Raw genomic sequence first — 18,585 nt, forward strand, 5'->3', positions numbered from 1 at the left:
CCAGGTCTCGGGGCATCTCGCAGTCTTCTTCAGGTTCCTTTGCCCAGAGGACAATGTAGTCCCGTGTGGGCGCCTCCGCGGGTAGAGTGTGTTTGACCCCCAGGGCCGTTAGTGCACCGTATCATTCTACCACCTCTCCCCCAGCTTGCGCTGCAGAGCCCCCGTCCCCTGCTGGTGGTCAGTGACGATGCCACTGAACTCCCAGCTGCGGTGGGAGCAATCTCTCATTCCTGCATTTAACATGCATGGACTGAATGACTGTGTCCGCCAGGGCATCTGCTGGGGGCATCCTCAAGCAACCACCCCTGCAAAGCCAGCACTGTTGTCACTCCCCCTCAGAGGAGCAGGGCGCCCAGTGAAGGGGGGAGCCAGAGTTGGAGGGAGGCTTGGGGGCTCCAAAGCCAGTCTCTTTCCTCTGCCTGAAGGCTCGAAGAGGGAGCTGAGACACTTCCACAAGGAACTGGGACACGTGGGGGTGAGAGGGGCACGCAGGGCCGGATGAGGAGCTGCAGGCAGGCTGCAGAGGGGGCATGGCTCGTCCCAACTGCTGCCACTGACATGGAAGCCCCTGGAGGGGCGGCCGCGGTGTGAGGCAAGAACCACAGTGTTCTTCGAGGGGTGGTGTGGTGAGGCGGGATAATCATCTCTCCCTGATGAAGGGATTGTATTAAGCAAGATGCCGCCCCGGAGGACCTTAGCACGCAAGGGGTGTCATTTCTCTTCCTGTGAAAGCATCAGGCGGTATTATAGACCTCTGTCTGTGCAGGGTGTGCATGTCTGTCTGTCCATCTGACAGGGGATTGCCCCTTTGGACTCCGGGATTCTGGAGGAGAGGAGCCATGCCTCCCTCTGAGACAGGGGGCTTCCCAAAGGCAGGTCTGCGCTCCTGGTCCCTCCTTCTCAGGACCACTTCACACCTCCCCTTCGATCGCGTACACACACCCCTTCCCAGTACCAGCCTCCACCTGCCGGGGCTCTGGACGGGGCCACACGCAGGACGCAGGACACAGTGTGGGAACGAGCCCTCGGTCTACTCTCCTTCCCCCGCAGCACAGATCTGGGCATCCCAGGGTGGGGTGTCTGAGGATGGGAGCTGGATCAAGTGTCCAGCGATTGTGAGAGTCAAGGCCGTAAGCTAATCCCCCGCTTTTGTGGTGGACAGAGCCGATTAGGAGGCTGGGAGGGGACAAGAAAGGAAGCGGACTATTGTCCAGGACAAAAGCCAGAAGGGAGAAGAATTGGGACGGGCTGGGCTCCCGCCTCACTCACTGGGGCAGACCCAGCAGAGTCAGGGCGGGGAGCTGGCTCCCCCGACACGGTCACCAGGCTCGGCACCTGTGTGCTGGGGGCCAGGGTCTGCTTCGTAACCAGCCACCTGTGCCGTCGCACCGGCCCCGGCTCAGAAGGGCCCTGCGCTGGGGTTAGTGCTCTGCTGTGGCCGTCTTAACATTCTTCAGTCTTTCTAAATGAGGGGCCCCACATTTTTACTTGGCACTGGGTCCTGCAAGTTCTGTAGCTGGTCCCGAGCTGAGCCTCGTGTTTCAGATTGGTGGAATGAGGATTCTCAAACAAGACCACGTCTCCGGTGGGGCCTGCGGGGCCTGCGGGCCCTAACACCTCAGATGCATCTCCTCTGTTCCCATGATCGGGGTGGACGAGGAGGGGAGGGAGGAGGGCGTCTCCTCCTGGGGTACACCGCGGGCAGAAGAGGCCGCCTCTGTCCAGATGCACCTGAGGTGGACCCGGGGCTCGAAGGCAGACTGGGCATCCTGGGCTGGGGCCGTCCTGGGCCCACTGTGGCATCTGCAGGGACAAGGGTCATGGGTGCTGCGTGCAGTGTGTGGGCACGGGGCCCACCCAGAGTCTCGGTGCTTCTGTGAACACGTCAGTTGTCAGACCCTGGTGGGCAAGGTCTTGGCCTGAACAGGGAGGCAAGAGCATGTCAGCATCCTGTGTGTGCCGGCTCCTCCCAGTTTCTCTAGTATAGCTGAATGGTTAGCGCATGAGACCTGAGGCCCCTCCGCCCCGGTTCAGACCTGGCTCTGCCTTTCCCCAACCCGTGGGGAAGGATTTCCCCTCTTCGTACTGTCCCATCCTCACCTGTAAATGGGGATGATGGTGATGCCCACCTCACAGGTCGTTGTGGGGGGCAGATGAGCTAATATGGCGAGTGTGGCGTGAAGCAGCCATCTAGCGGGCAGGAGCAATGATCATTCATTCAGTCAACAACAGACGTGTATTGGGCATGTGCTTAGCTGCGGGCACAGCTGTGCCAGGCACTGGGCTATGTGGACACTCTCCACAGAGCAATCCCAGGCCTGGTCTCCTTGAGAGACGAGGATGTGGTTGCACACCATGTGAGCCCCCTACCCACAGAGCCCGTTTCCCGCTCGCCCACCTTCTGCCGCAGTTTTCTCTGCAACGAGCCGCGAGGGGCCGCACAGTCTGCGAGAACAGGAGTGGCTGCAGACGCCTCCTCTGATTTTGTCTGCAGCCCCCTGTAGCTTCAGGCTTATCCCCTGCTCCGTGGGGTTGGATCAGAGGCCCTGGGCTGGGACTCTGTGCTGAGTGCCTCTGGACAAGTCCTCTGACCTCTGGGCCTGTGTCCTGCAGGCTGAGAGTTCCTGATTCCAGATTTTATAGGGACAATCACCGAGTATAAACACAGACGCAGAGGGAGGGAGGAGGAGCAGGCGGAGGCTATGAAGAGCCTGGGTGAGGGAGGTGCCAGGTCCCCTGAGAGTCACAGTTTCACTCAGCGAGACTCGAGACCCGGGGCTGGGACAAGGCAGGGCAGTCACCAGCACCTCCAGGGCTGCGTGCCCAGCCAGAACAAGGCCCCCCATTAACTGTGTGCAGCCAGCGGAAAGAAGAATGCCCGCGCCCCCGCCGGCCGACGCCACGCCAACCCGCGCCTCGCTGCTGGCTCCCCTGCCCTGAATGCAGAAGCCCAGGGTGCCACCCCCCCACCTCCGCCTGCCCTGCCTCCACCTGCCAGAAGGAATTAGCCGCACTGTCCAGATTGGGATGGGGGCGCAAAGGCAGCACGCTGTGGGGCCAGGGGACCTGCTGGGGGTGGGGCTTGGGGTCAGGAAATACCTGGCTAACCCTGGACCCCTGGCGTGCCTGGTCCTGGTGGACAGGCCTGGGGCCTGCAGGGGGGCGGAGGTGGAGAGCGTAGGAGGAGGGGAGGCTTGGCCCGAGGGCCTTCCGAAGGCTGGCCACAGCCCCTGCCCCTGACCTGGGCTGGACCCCCACACGGACAGACCAAGCCATTCACCATCCCGCCACTTGTCTTGGGGTTGACCCTTCAGGAACATGACCCCTGGGAAGTTCCTCCTGGTGTCCCTCCTCCCTCCATGTGTAATGTCCCTGAGTTTCCCTCCTCTTTCGGTCAAGAGGAGAGAGCCGACAGCTACCCTCTGCTTCGCTAGCCCTGAAGGCACTGAGGGTGGGCTGGGCGTCGCTTCATTTTCTCCATGAGGAAGTGGGCCTGGCCCATGTGGGCAAGCAGGGGGCCAGAGATGGAGATGCCCCATGGTCCCTGGGGATCCTGGAGGGCCCGCCTGCTGCTGAGGACACTGAGCGCCTCATCCTGTCCCTCTGTGGAACCCGCACCTCACTGCAGCCTCCCGGCACCCCCTGCGCTCAGCCACAGTTGGCCCGCACAATGCCCATGCGGCCCCACTGCATGGAGAGGCGGCGGCACCCTTGTCTGGGCCAGGCCCCACCTGCATGTCTTGATGAGTCAGTTTGGTCAATCCTTAGCAAAAAAGTGATTGAAAGATATTTATAAGGGGTTGCTTAAAGGAGACTTATTAGCATGTCCTTAAGCCTTTTTCTCAAAGCACGGTCCGCAGACCAGTGTCATCCGGGAACATGTCAGCAGGAGAAAGCTCAAGCCTCGGCCCAGACCGGCTGAGTCGGAGCCTGCATTCTGGAGGGGGCCAAGCAAGGCCCTAGAGCTGGTCCCTGGGAAGGTCAGAGCATCAGCTGACTCTCTGCTCCCCCACCCCCCGGAACTGCGTTCACCTAATGTGCACGTGGGCAATGCACCACAGGTTCAAGTCAACAGTGATAAGAAGGAGCCCGTGGACCTCGCTGTGATTTCCTGCAAGGCTGTGCTTAAGAAATGGGTTCCGACCAGAAGCCTGCAGCTCCGGGGGCAGGAGGAAGTAGGACCCAGGGGGAGTCTCTCTGGAGGAAGCCAGGGATGCATCAGCTTGATTTAGGACACGAGGGGCTGGCTGACATGCCTCTTCCTCCAGGAAGCCTTCCCTCATCTCTCAGCCCGGATGAGGGCTTCCCGTGTGTGCCCCCTCTGTCCCCAGGCTCATCCTCTGGGATCTAACTCCTGTTTACTTGTCTGTTTCTCAGCCCAGGCTGGAGCCCCAGGAAAGGAGAGTCCAGCCACCAGTGCTCCCTGGTCCCGTCGGTGCTGGCACATGCCCCTCGCACATGGGTGCCCCAAAATATTGGTGGAATGAGTGAAGAAATGAATGAAGGAATGAATCAACAAATGAGTGGCCAGAGGCAGGAGGAGCAGAGTAGGAGCCAGCAGGCTGGAGCAGACGTCCTCACCTGGGAGGGGGCGGGCTGGCGGGCGGCAGCGCTCTTTGGGCCTGGCGGTGGCACTGACCTGGCTCCCCCGCAGGCCCGAGGTGTGGCAGGCAACCCAGACGGCTGCGGTGAAGCCGGAGCCGTGCCGCCGAGCCTCTTAAGCTGCCCGTCAGCCAGCTCGCGGCCAGGCTTGGGTTTCATTAGAATGAGACATCTGTTCTATAAACCCTTCCACTTAGAAGCTTTTGCCTTTCCTATTCATTCTCTTAGCTTTTTTTTTTTTTTTTTAAAGAAAACCTCTTTTGAAAATTTCCATCCAGTCTGAAACAAGCTAAGACGAACAGAGGTATGTGCCTGCCCCTGGGCGCGGATGCATCAGGGCTCTGGCCGCTCGAGGCTGCTGGTTCTGGAACCTCCACGCTGTCTGGCACTTGCCTGGGCTCTGAAGGTTCAAGATGAATAAGACCTGTGGTCTGTGCAAAGAAAGGTCTCGGGGCGGTGGGTCGGAGAGCTACCACCCCATGAGTCTGGGGTGGAGGTATGCACCCAGAGGAGTGGGGAGCAGGAGGTTGGGGAGTGTGTCCCACTGTGGAGTCCTGTGACCATGTAGGGCACACGGATAGATGACCAGGGAAGTCTGGGAGGGAAGCCTGAGGACACCAAAGCCCTTGGCCATGCCAGCAAGTCTCAGCAAGCATTTATGGAGCACCTGCTGTGTGCCAGAGCCCATGCAAGGTGCGAGGGATGCACAGAGGAGGGAGACGAGAAAACAAACCACAGAAACAAACATCCAGCTTCAATTCAAGAAGGTGGAGGCTGAGAAGGATTCACGAGATGCCGTGGGAATCTAGAGGGGACCCTTAGGCAGCTCGAGGCTCATGGGAGACTATCAGAATGAGTCTTTTTTTTTTTTTTAACTAACTTTTATTTAAGTATGATCTACGTCACAGGAAAGGGTACCTATCACAGGGTATAGCCTGACAAATTTCCACAAGCTGACCACACTGGCACAACCAGCCCCAGACCAAGAAACAGAATGTCAGCAGCTTTCTAGAGTTCTCCACCGGCCGCCCCTCCTGCCCGTCACCACCCACCCCCACCAGGGCAACCAGTCCCGTGATTTCTGATGGCTCAGGTGCATTGTGCCCTGTGTTTTGAATTTCATATAAACGGAGCCCTATTTCGTGTCTGGCTGTGTTTGAAGATCCGTCCACGTGATGGCCACAGGCGCGGCTCATTCGGTCCCACTGCTGCGAGGTGTTCACTGTGGGAGAACACAGCGCAGCTCATCCACCCCGCTGTTGATGGGCGCCGGACACCCTCTGGTTTGGGGTGGGCCGGCGGCGCTGCGGGGGGCGGTTTGTACAGCCGTTGGCGAGTGCGTGGATGCGTTTCTGTCGGTTTCGTACCCAGGAGTGAATTGCTGGGTCGTGGTAGGTCCAGGAGGAGTCTGGAGGGTGGGAATGACCTTCCTAGGTGAGGTGTGGAAGGGTCGTCGGCTTGGTCTGAGGCCTCAGGAGGGAGGTCAATGGTGGAGGGGGAGGAGCGGGAGAGGGCAGGGGGTCCCACAGCGTGGCCGCGAGGACCGGCAGTCTACTGAGACCCTCTGACTGCTTACCGTATAGTTTCCAGCGGCTCCTGTAATAAAGTACCACGAACCAGGAGGCTTACAACAGAGGCTGATTCTCTCCTGGTTCTGGAGGCCAGGAGCCCGGATCCAGGCGTCGGCAGGGCCGCATCACCATGAGGCTCGAGGGGAGGCCCCCCTGCCCGCCTCTCCTAACTCCTGGGGTTGCCGTCTTCCTGGGCTGTGGCCGCGTCACTCCAATCTCTGCCTTCGTCTCCATGTCACCATCTTCTCCAGGTGGCTCTCTCATAAGGACACCTGTCATGGGATTTAGGGCCTGCCTGAATAATCCAAGATGCTCTCCTCATTTCAAGATCTTTCACTTAATCACAGCTGAGACCCTTTTCCCAAGTAAGCTCGTGTTACCAGGTTCCAGGGACATGGCTTTTGGGGGCCACCATTTGGCCTATTACGCCATTCCTCACTGCCATCCTAAGCACCCCAGCTCCATTCCTCTTTGCAAAGGCCACTTCCAGATGGCTAAACCTGTCCCTCTTGGCACTGCAGGCCAGGCTTCCTCCAGGAAGCCCTCCGGACTGTATCCTGGCCCTGAGGCACTTGAAAGTCCTCCAGCACAAAGGCTCAAGGCTCTGTCCAACCATGTCTGTGGTTCTGCTGGATCCTGGATGGCGGCTTCCTCAGGGCAGGGCATGGCTCCTCCTGCCTTCCTCCTGTACGAGGCACACACACCTCCTCCAGGGTTCAGAGCGGCTCTGCACACAAGGGTACTAGGAACAAGGAACTTGGGCTGAAGGCACCTTTCCAACAGTGTCCGGTCCAGCCCAGGGCACTATGCCCAGTGGCCAGCCCTTCCCCATGCCCCCTCGCCCCAGACAGCCCCACCTCAGAGGGAACCTGGCTGTTACACTGTCCTCTGTGTAGTCCTGGTTACACACACAACACAGGGAGGGAGGGAGCATCTGGGGGAAGGGAGGGAGCCCAGCCCTTTTCTTTTCCTCGGAGGAGGCCAGGGAGGCAGGAATGCCTTCGGCTGGGGGACCCTGGCCAGAGATCAGAAGATCAAAGGATGCGCAATCAGGGCTGAGGCAGGTGGCACCACTTGGACTCCTCAGAGAGAAGCAGCTGCTGGTGCCTCCTAAGGGCAGGCCCGACCTGGAACGCCCTCCCCTCCCGCGGCTCCCCAGCCAGCTCTGCAGTAACGCTGCCACAGTGTTCTCCCTGACGGGGGCTCTGGGGGAGAATGCAGGTGAGGGGAGGGATGCTGAGCTGCACTCACGCCCCCCAGGGGCACAGCTAACACCCTGGCACACAGGATCCTCCCGTTAACCCTCACAGCAGTTCCCGTAAGAGGAAGTACTAGGTACCATTTTATAGATGCAGAAACTAAGGCACAGAGAGAAGGGACTTGCCCAATATCGGACAACGGGGAGGCGGCAGGGCCAAGATACAAACCCTGGCAGTCTGACCCCAGAGCCCACACCCACCACACCCTGACGGAATGGGCAGAGATCTGCTCAGTCTGACTGCAGCGTTAGGGAGTGAGGCTAGATGTCAGGAAGGGCTGGGCCATGGTGTTAGATCCAGATCTCAGATCTAGCCTTTCTACAAGTCCCATGAACCAGGGGCTGGGGAAGTGGGTGGCTGTTGGGGCGCCAGCCAGAGACAAGGACGGAGGTGGTAGGAGAGGATCATGCTGAACCCGGCAGGAATCGCCCCGGGGACCAGGCATGCGGGGCCTCAGGGGCCCATGGTGCAGGGAGGAAGGGAGCCACTCAGCACGGGTGGGTGTCTGGGGACCTGCCCCCCGGGGGGCTGAGCACGCAGGGCACGTGAGCAGGTGGGCTTGGAGGAGGGAAAGCGAGCTCCGGAAAGTTCCACTAGTACTGGGCAGCCCCTGGGAACAGGACCCAGAGGCCATTGGACCTCCCAGGCGGCCCTAATCCCCATCCATTGTTCCTGAAGCTGCGGTCAGCTCTCCACTTCCGGGCCGTTTCAGCCGCGGGTGGCAGAGGGTGCAGGGAGGCAGCGAGCAGGGGGCGGACAGGGCACAGGGTCAGGGGCGCGGGGAGGCAGTGGGCGGGGTGTGGGCAGGGTGAGTGGGCAAGGGGCGAGAGAGCCACAGGAGGCACGGACAGGGGCGAGGCTGGTACCTGCGGGGTCCGGGGTTGGAGCTACTGTTTCGTTTGTTGTGCGGCTGTTTCAACAGAACCCGCCCGGGGGAGGTTGGGATGTGAGGTAGCATGTTTGCGAGTCCCAGTTTCTTTACTTAAAATGGAAATAAATAACCCTTCATTCCCCGACCTGATAAAAAGATTAAAAGAGACCAGGATGCCCCAGATCTCGATAACGGTAGAAGGCACTCCAAAGGAGGCGAATGGGGGGCAGAGAGATGGGTTGGACACCCCCTGGGACGTTGGCTTCAGAGGGACCTTAGTTTTGCTGAGCCTCTCCTGTAAGCTGGGTCTGCAAAGCCTTCAGCAGTGTCTGCCCTGGCAAAGGTGGCTCTTATTACGTGCTCTGAACTCCCAGCCTCTGCTCTTTCCCACTAGACTCCAGTTGAGACTGGGACCCGGTGCAATTTAGAAAGCCATGTGTCTGGGGGTCCTGGTGCTGCCCTAGCCGGGGTGGGCGTGGGTGGCGAGTGGGGGTCCCTCCATGTGTGTCAGTGGTGGTGAGAGGAGTTGCTGGGATGGCACGAGGAGGAGGGCAGCCTGAAGCAGGAGGAGAGCTTACATCTGGACGTGGGTGTGGGGGTGACCGAATAGAGGGCCCTTTCTCGGGTTTCCGCCCCAGACACACCCTGCCTGCCTCTTTATCCAGTGACATAAAGGCAGCAGGATCAGGAGCTTCAGCTGGACAAACAGCGCTCAGGGCTGCGGTCAGCACACAGATCAGAGCCCACCTCCTGCCCTGGGGCTGTCCCGGGCCTTCCCACCTGGACCCCTGCTCCCCACTCCACCCGGCCCCTCTCCTGGGCCCTGGAGGAGCCTGGGGTTGCCGGGTCTGGGGAAGGGGCCCACTTCTTTCTTGTGAGGAGGTTGCTTCCCATAGGATGTCTCCCTGCTTCTCTTGAAGGAGCTTCAAGTCTGATAGGGAGGCGGAATTCACACCACACACCTGCACACAGACATAGAGCCTTCTAGACGAGCCAGTGACCCGAGTGAGGGCTGGAGAGGACGCGGGGAGCCGGAGGAGACCCGGGCTAGTGGGACACATGGGCAGGGCAGGTCCTGAAATGCACAGCCACTCTGTCTTCTGGGCCCGTCCTCTTTCCCTCCTGCATTAGGGCTGTCTCACGCTCCTTGTCAGTCCTCCCGGGGGGGCCACTGGGGTGCCATTGCTGCATAGAAAATGGACCTAAGCTGGTGTTGTGTGCATGTGACAAGGACGGGTAGTTGGGAGCCATGAGGGAAGCCCAGCCCCGTGGGGAGACCAGCCACATGAACGAGCAGGCTGAGACGAGGAGGTGATGGTCCATAATTGAGGGCAGGATCGCATGGCCTGATGTTGGGACTGAATCCGACGACATCAGAGTCAAAAGCCCAAGTGGGTTAGTCTGAGGAGGGCCTGTGACACTCAAGGCCCAGCCCCGCCTAGCACTTGTCACTCAGGCTTGTAATTGTCCACTCTCTTGTCGTTGTCCCCATCTGACAGGGCTTTTGGAGGGCAGGGGTCCTACTTGGCTGGGGTTTGCAGCCCCGTCACCTGGCACAGGGCCTGCTGTATGGTGGGGACTCCGTGCACGTTGGTGGAATGAGGCGTGGCTGGATGACTAAATGGGTGGCTCGAGGCTGGAGGCACCTGAGCCCTCGGTGGGTGGCAGAGTTGGGTCGTGGTGTTCACGACTGTTGGTTGGTATTCACCACATGCCCGACACTGGCTGAGCGCTTTAGCAGTGAGGAAACGAAGGCAGAGAGAGGTGAACTAACTTGCCCAAAGGCACACAGCAAGTAAGCGGCAGAGGTGGGAACCAAACGCAGGTCAGTGTGACCACAGAGGCCACACGGGTGCCGTCTGATAGAGCAGCCTGTGATGACGGGCGTGGTTTAGATCTGCGCTGTCCGATGTGGTGGCCGCTACCCACGAGTGGCTATTGAGGCTTGAAATGTGGCTAGTGTCGCTGAGGAAGTGAATTTTAAATTTGATTTAATTTTGGTGTAAGTTTTAGATGTGAGTACTCTCACGGGAGTAGCGGCTGCCGTGTTGGACAGCGTGAATCTATAGTGTCTCTCAGAGAGAGGGCAGAGGAGAGACGGAGACTGGGGCCGGCTCCCCACGGCGCCCGGACGCTCTGCCCTTCATGTTGTGGGCAGCTCTCTGGCCACACTGGAGCGCCAGCCGGGCCCAGGAGGCCTGGGCCCCATCAGCTTCCCCGCCTGTGGGTGGCACGGCTTGGCAAGAGGCAGGAACTGTCGGGGAGAAGCACACACAGTTCTGCAATGCCGGTGCCCCGCTTTGCTTTTGAGAGCCTTCGCCTGGCTCTGGGCACGGCCGAGGGACAGCTCCACAGGCACAGCTCTCCATTGCCCAGGACGAGCGCTCCGAGCGTCCTGACCAGTCGCCTGGGGCGGGAGCAGCCTTTGCACTGGACCTGTCATAGCACTTCTGACTGAGACTCGGGGGACCTGTGGACCACCCCAGCTTAGCCACGTCGCCCAGCAGAGCCAGAGATGTCCCCTTAGCTGGAACGGGCCCGACTCCCTCACAAGGGGATTCCCCTGCGGTGCTGAGGGTCAGGGCCAGCCCCAGAACTCAGTCTCCATCTGTGACGCTGTCCCCTCCCTCACTCTGCCCGGCACCCACTCCCTTGGCGTGCTGTCGTCCTCAGAGTGCCCCCTTTCAAGAAGAAGCTGGAGCCATAAGGTTTGGCCTGACGTTGGTTCCAAAGGCGTCAAACCAAGATTTCCCAAATTGAGCATCTTTGAGTAGGAAGGACCACCCTGGGTCTCTTCCCTCCTTTCCCTCTTCTCTCTGCATCAGAGCGTGAGGGGCCCACGTCACGTAGATGAAATAGGATACCCATGAGCGACATTCCCTGACGTCTGTGGTCCTTTAACCCAGGGCTAAAAACATCTCTACTTTTCTTTTCTCTCCCCTGGCTTTTAGGAACGTCTCCTTGCTCTGCCTTTATCCCTCCCTGTCCCACCTGAATGGAGGGCCACCGGTTGACTCTGGGTTTCCGGTCCATGCACAGGCCACACAGCTCATCTGCATGAGCCCCTCAGACTGCTTAGCAACCCCGGGACTTTCTGCCCCCTTGCAAATGACCCCAAGTCCAGGTGCCAGGTCCCCGGCACCCCTCCAGCCTCTCTCTTACTGTCCCCTATGCCCTCCTTCAGGAGCGCTCCTGCCACTCCAGGCAGGCTGAGAGATGTTCTCATTGCAAACAAGGGAGCCAAGAAATGACAAAATAAAGCAAAAGTCCTTTTATTTAGAACAGAGCATTGTCCTCACGCAAGATTTCGTGCAAAGCTAAGGGAACGCATTGTGCTGTCATGTGTATGAACATAAATACGCTTTTCCGGATTGGAGTACACTCCCTTTGTTTGGAAATTGGTGAAAATTGCAAAAATCCGAGACCTGTGTGTCAGCGAGTGTGTTTGGATTCTCAGAGGAGACAATTTGTACCGAGTCATCTCTGCTAAAAAAAGTGTCATCCGGGAGTCAAATGGACGGAGGAAGCTCCTGAGGGACTCAAGACCGTCGTGGTGGGTGCAGAGAGCGTCGCCCCCGGTTTTGGAGACCCAATTCGAGCAGCCACACTGTTGTTCACTTGCTGTGTGGCCTTAGGTAGCTTTGTGCCTCTCTGGGTTTGCTTCCTCCCTTTTGAATTGAAGGAGTGCAGGCAGAGGAAGGTACCTTCCGTTCAGGGCTGTTTGAAAATGCAGTGGGAGGTCTGGATGGTCCCGTAACTGGAGATGCTACTGGCACAGAAAGCAGGGCCAGCGGGGCCAACAGCCGTTCGGTGAACGGGCCGGCCCGGTGCAAGGAAGGGCTCTCCCACGGCCAGAACTCCCCGCCCCGAGTGCAGGGGGTGCTGTCCGGGTGACACCACGGTGGGCTCTGTTCTGGGAGCTCCTCGTGTCTCTACACACGCCTCCCTCATTTCTGCCCCGGGGAGCCAGCCCTGAGCTGGTGCTGTAGAGTCGGGACACGTGGTTGAGAACTTAGCTAGGAGAGAGGCTGCAGGAGCAGTTTGTAAACCACAAAACAGAGTGGGCTTGTGGCTTTCTGTTGTTACTTTGTGAGCAAACAATCCTTCCCCCGCAACACTGTAAACTCCTCCAGGGCCCAGACCCCCGGCCCCGCCATGCGGCGAGCCGAGCCGGGCACCCAGCAGCCAGTGGAACATAGCTTACTGAGCTGTGGGGCTGCAGGGACCTTGGCCACGGTCCAACTGACCCAGGTCCCCCCGATGCCGTGCTCTTTCCTCTCTGCCCGGTCACCTGCTCTCTTGCGGTCAGAAGAACTCAGCACACGTTCTCTGAGCACCACACGGTCCCTGGGGCAGCTAGCCTGACGACTGCCCTTTTCGACAGGCGGGACCACCCCTTTGGGCTCTTTCTACACCGGCCTGTCCTGCTCCCTGCTGACCCCAGGCTGTCTCCCAACGTGCAGTCAATGTGAGGAAGGGCTGTCAGTGCAGCTGTTGTGACAGCCCGTTGGGCCCTAACCGGAGGCTGCTGCCTGAGAGGAGGAGGGCAAGGAGCAGGCTGATGTTGCAAGGGCATGTGGATGAGCCTTCAGAGCCGGACCTCAGGGAGAGAGGATGTCCCAGTGGGAGAACAGTGAGCATTGTTAGCAACAGCCCCAGTGGCTGCGGAACTCAGCACCCAGTAGGTTCTTCATAGAGATTATGCCCTTAAAGCAGAGTGGGAAACGCTCAGACGAGACATAGGGACGAACATCCCTGGAGTGCGGGCTCTCAGCCCAGGAGTTGAAGCCCAGAGGCCACCTCCCCTGTGTCTGTGACACATTTGTCTGAACATTTATGGCACACGCCTGTTGTCTGGGGACCCCACTAGGATGGGAGGATACAGACAGAGAGGACTGAGAGTAAATCTGTGCCTTGAGGAAGCTCATTGTCATGCGGGTTGTTAGACACTAATCAGGATAGCTCACTTAGACAGGCGTAAGCAAATAATAAGGTGTGTGGTACGTTTATTAACTCAGGTAATTCTCACAGCTCTCGTGAGGCAAGCGCCACTATTATCGCTATGTCACAGATGGAAGGAGGCTGGGAGATGTCAAGTGGCGAGCAGCCATGCACAGCTAATTAGCGCCCAGCTGGGTTGGTAATAAAGGTGAGCACGGTGCTGGGCGCACGCAGAGCTCAGTGTGTGCCAAATGCTGTGGGCACAGGGGCCACCACGTCCGCTCTGCTTGGGGCAGGCATCACGGAGGAGGTGACCCAGGGGCTCGTCTCCCAGGGGCTCGTCTCCCGGTTGCTCTAACTGCCCTTACCTGGCTGCAGAGATGGGTAACCCGAGCGCACACCGCAGACCGTGCAGAAGGAACGTCACTCCCTTGACCTCTTCTCCGGCCGGGTGGGGACAGTCCTCCCGGGTCCGGCCTAGAGGAACCCAGTGGCTTTGCCTTTTGCTGTTTCTTCTTCCCACAGGAAAACGCAAGCAGAACAAATCCCCTGGGCCCTTGGGTATCAGCCAGATTGCGCAGGGTGGGGTCTCCTCGTACCCTCCCCCTCCAGCTTGGGCTTCACCACCCTCAGCTCCCCAGCATCCCCCCCCTTATCCAGCCTGTTCCTGGTCTCCATGGCAACACCACCTCACCCAGCTCCCTTGGGTGGTCCGGTTGCCTCACAGGGTAAAGCTTTGAGAACATTCTCCTAATACACAGCCAGAAACTTCCCCTTCCCATGCCCAGGGCTGCCCCTCTCCCCTCCCTTTCCTCCCGTTAGCTTCGCCCCACTGGTCCTCTCCTGCCCCCCGTGACTGTGTCCACTGAGAGGACACACAGCCCCCCTGGAACCCCAAGGGCTGCTGGGAAGAAGCTTCAGAACGGGTTTCAACCCATCCTCTCAATCCCCTTGCTGTTCGATGAGAGCAGCAGTTTGCAGGGTCCAGGGCAAAAGGAAAATGTGCTGTGTCTCCTCCACAAAGAATTCAGAATTTCCGAATCGGCAAGAGCAGAGAGGTAAACAGTGCCAGGCCCTCCAGATGAGGGTCTGTGCAGCTGCACGGTCTCGTGCCCCCGGAGCCCGTCGGGAGAGCGGTGGTGTCTGTGTGTGGTGGTCGTGGGTGACGGTGTTGGAGCAGGATTCAAGTTCAGGCATCAGGCATCCAACTCAGCCACAAGGCTGACCCCAGGCAGCGTCGCTGAGCTCCCTCTGCTCTTGTCTGGGCCCGAGAGACAGACAGACAGGAGGCCGGAGGTCAAAAGAGAGAACCAGGCTCACCCCAGGTCACACAGCCAAAGAGCGTTTTCCCATCAACAGGATGAGAATTGGGTGAGGTCATTCATTTCCCCCGAAGGGTTTCTGTCTTTCTAATCAGTGGATGCTTCGAGAAAGTTTCTGACTTTTAACTCTCCAACACTCTGATGTGCACGCGTCAGATACACACGTGCCCTTAGGCATGCCCAGCACCCCACGAGACATGCACACCCCGGAGCTCGTGTTTCCCAGTGCATGGCCCTCGTGAATGCACGTGAGGTCGTGCAGCGTCCACCAACCCCGGGCTCCCCGAGCACCATCGGCCCTCAGGTCCAGTACAGCCCCAGTGTCTGAGCTGTGCTCTCTGGTTGACGAGGACAGCTGCCCTTCCAGGAGTGTCATGGCTCAGCACCACCGACTATCCGGGACAAGCCCCGTGTTCAGACGCTCTCCCCAAGACTCCAGCACGGCCTCCCCCGCGCAGGGCCCTTGGCCCTCCGGGGTCTATGGCATCAGCCAGAGGGTCTCAGCTTTGAAATCACGCCGCGCCTCCCTTTCCAGCTCCATGCACTCCTCCTCCTTCCCGTTTCCGCGGACCAGCCTCAGCGCTCTCCTTGTGTGAGAGGGCCAGGCCCGAGCCGGCTCCCCACCCCCCACCATTTGAAATCCACCCTGCTCAACCCCCCTGATGGGGCACTGCAGCTGGGCTGTGTGTTGTCTTGGGCAGGATGTGGGCGCAGGCTGGAGGTGCTGGCCCCCTCCTCCCCAGGGGAGAACAATGAGGCCGCGAGTCCGGGTGGCGGGGCGGAGGGGGGCCTGGAGCCACATCAGAGCGCTGAGGTGCGGCCCCCGGAGGCATGGCTGAGTGATGAGGCCTGAGTCACAGCCCCGCGTGCTCCTTGAACTCCCGCTGCGCGCCTGTGGAGACACGTCCAGAAATGCACGGGGTAAACATTTAGAGGTAATGGTTTCTGTGGCACCTCGCGCCTGCCTCCCTGCCTCGCTGAGGGTGGGTAGGCCCCCCGGGGGAGGCGTCCCATCACACCCAGGTCCCATGGCCTGGGCTTCTGTGCGCCTCACTGTACTTTCTCCCGCCACTGTCCAGCGTCCCCCATATCTTTACATTTCCCCCGGAACCCTAGGCTAGTGGAGCCCGAAAGCATTCCCAGAACCAAACTTGGACTTGAAGTCTGTCAGCGAGCTCTCTTGGTTCTGCTCCCTAAACGGTGGCCGTCGGCACACCAGCTCTGCCCTCCTCGATGGGGCAGCCGGGATGGCCCGTCCATCTCCACATGGAGCAGGGAGGGGGCTGTGGACAAGAACCAGCCATGAGTCCCATGTGCCACGTCCTCGGCTCAGCCCTCGTGGAAGGTCTTCCTTCCTCAGAGCACATGGCATCTGGAGTCCAACCTTTATCACGGATGGAACGTTTGAGACTAAACAGTCTTTTTATAGACGGGACTGGGCTCCCAGTGCCCACCCAGCACCGCCCCCCCCCCACCACACTGTGGCCAGGCTGCCTGTCTGAGCACACACGGCAGCACGCTCGTCTCTCTCTCAGGGGCAAGGGAAACACTGAGGTTGAGAGGCGAGCATGCATTCCTAGGGCGGGAGAAAGCCGTGGGAAGGCCTGGGGCTGCCAGCAGGGTGGCGTTCTGGTCTGGGCCACCTCGGTGCTCCCCGGGGAGCAGCTGGCAGAGGCGAGAAGAAGCTGTTGGAGTTTGAAATAGGGTGCAACCCAAATGTGTCAGGCGCTCATATAGTCTCAGACACCGCTGCTCACCAGGGCACAAACAGAAGAAGACGCCAACACAGAGCCAGACCAGCAGACTAGGGCACCAACCCCTGCCCACCTCCCCACAGGCCTGTGGGGCTGGGACATGTGCCTACAGGTCACTGAGGGACAGGTGGAAGGAAGAAAGCAAATATTTATCGTGCACGTACTATCTGTTAGTCAGTCTGTAAGCATTTAATCCTTACAAGGACCCTGGGAGTTTAGTGTTATTCGTCCCATTTTTATGGATGAGGAAACCGAGGGTCTTAGTGGCTAAGAGCCTGAGGTCTTAAGGGCTCTCTTGGAGAGCCCAAGGTGGGGAGAGTTGACCTCAGGGCCTTTTGACCCCAAAGCTCTGCGTTCTTCCCTCTTTGTTTTCTTGAATGAAAATGGAGATAACAGTGGAACCTACCTTGGGGTTGTTGTGAGAGTCCAGTGGGGTTATTTGGGAGAAGGTCAGTCGGTTCCTGGCTCAGGGGAGGCCTCTTGCCAGTGTCAGCTGTTACTGTTGTGACCATGCTGTGTGCGGGGCGTCTCTGAGCACAGTGACTAGAACCACCCACGGGGGCTCTCAGATGACGTGGAAAGGGGGGAAGGATCCAGGGAGGGGGTACTGTCACCAGGGGAGGTGACATCTGCTGTGGTGTGCCCAGAGGTCACGTCCTGCCATCCTGCCATTGGAGAGAGGCAGAGGAAACTGAGGCAGGGACGCCAGCAGACCAGAGACGGGCGAGCTCAGAGGCAGGGGCTCCCCACTGGCTCTGGGGGTTGAATCAAAGGCTGAGCCCGGCGGCCATTCCACGGATGATCACACCAGGGCATGCATCTTGGGGGAGCCTGCTCCATAGACCATGGCAGTGGTCCCTGTGCCTCAGTTTCCCCACTGGCAAAAAGAGAGCATGCGGTGTTATTGGGGTGGAGTGACCTCTCCCCTCCTGCTCTGAAGTTCTGGGACTTGCTCTCTGGCTCCTCCCCCAATGGGGAGGTCAGCGTCCTTCATAGCGGGGAGGTGTGTCCAGTGGAGGGAGGGAAGGGCCGGACGAGTTGGCGCTGGGAGAGAGAACACCCGTGTGGGTGGACCTGGGGGGCCTCGTCCCTGCCCGTTTCCCTCTCACAGAGAATGCAGCCGCTGGACTTAGAGTTAGGCCGGGGTGGCATGGGGTGCGTGGGAACCCTGGGGCTCTCTGCGGGGGTTTGGAGCTGACAGTGCGGGATGGGGCGAGGGCAGTCACAGCTCCTTCCCCTCCTCTCTCCGTGCAGAGACCTGAGCATGAACAACCTCACGGAGCTCCGGCCTGGCCTCTTCAGCCGCCTGCGCTTCCTGGAGGAGCTGTGAGTAGATGCTTGGTGGGGAGCTGGGGCGGGGGCTGGATCCTGGGGGCTGGGCTGGAGCTGGCCTCTAATAGCAATGAGAACCCGGGCTCCCAGGAGGAGGGTGGAGCTCAAAAGAAAGGGGCTCTGGACAGCAGGTGTCAGCGGAAACCTGGCCCAGGTGCGGACTCGGGGTGGTGCGTGGGGCCACGTTACACAGGAACCCTAAGATCGAGCGTCTTTCCTCCCTGAAACCAGCTCCTCTTGGCAGCTCCCCCTTTCTGTCAGGGCTCTCGCCTCTCTTTGGGGGTCATCTTTGACCTGGTCTCATCCCCCGTCTCCAGTCACCGGCCACTTCCCAAGTCCCGGTGATTTTCTCTCTGAAATGTCTCCCATCTCCATCCCTTCTTCTCTGTTCCCACTGTGCCCTAGACGCCCCCCACCTCCAGGGGCTGCGCCAGCCTCCTAGCCAACAGGTCACCCTCCTCCTCTCTAATGTGCTCTGCACATCTTCAGGGGGCATCTCAGCAGCTCAAGAGCCTTCCGTGGCTCCCGTAGCCTGAAGGATCTGCACCTAAGACCCTACCTCACCCGGCCCCGACCTGGCTGGCCACCTCTGCTCCAGCGAGGCCAGTCCTGTTGGCCACCCCTGGTTCCCCTCCTGCATGTGAACAGATGTCCCCCAACCTGGCACGCCCACCCCCTTCCCTCCACTCAGACATGTCCTTTCTCTATGAGCGCCAAGCACAAGGCTCGCCTCCTCCTCTCAGTGTCCCTGGTTAATCCCTTCCCAGGGCAGCCGCTCTCAGCCTGGAATCCTCAAGTCTGGCCTTATGCTCCCGTGTGTGCTCCTGGATCAGTCCTCCCCTGGGTCAGAGGGCCGGTCACTCTGCTCCCAGCCCTGACTTCCATCCCAGCCCTGTTATTTTTGCTCTAGCACAACCGCCCGTCCTGGGGGCC

General features: G+C 59.7%; 1 protein-coding gene across 3 annotated transcripts in view; it reads left to right on the forward strand.

Moving 5' to 3' along the window:
- The window catches only part of LGR6 (leucine rich repeat containing G protein-coupled receptor 6), a 111,145-nt gene that overhangs the window by 8,285 nt on the left and 84,275 nt on the right, over positions 1-18,585 (forward strand). For 2 of the 3 annotated variants that reach the window (XM_070255913.1, XM_001916343.5), the window contains exon 2: positions 17,575-17,646. In XM_070255913.1, the coding sequence (XP_070112014.1) occupies positions 17,575-17,646 (72 nt within the window). Of the gene's footprint in view, positions 1-7,254; positions 7,395-17,574; positions 17,647-18,585 lie in introns of those variants that run through there. The other variant, XM_070255914.1, reaches the window with a different exon arrangement.

Source organism: Equus caballus, chromosome 30 (assembly GCF_041296265.1).
Source record: "Equus caballus isolate H_3958 breed thoroughbred chromosome 30, TB-T2T, whole genome shotgun sequence".
NCBI classification, from domain to species: domain Eukaryota; kingdom Metazoa; phylum Chordata; class Mammalia; order Perissodactyla; family Equidae; genus Equus; species Equus caballus.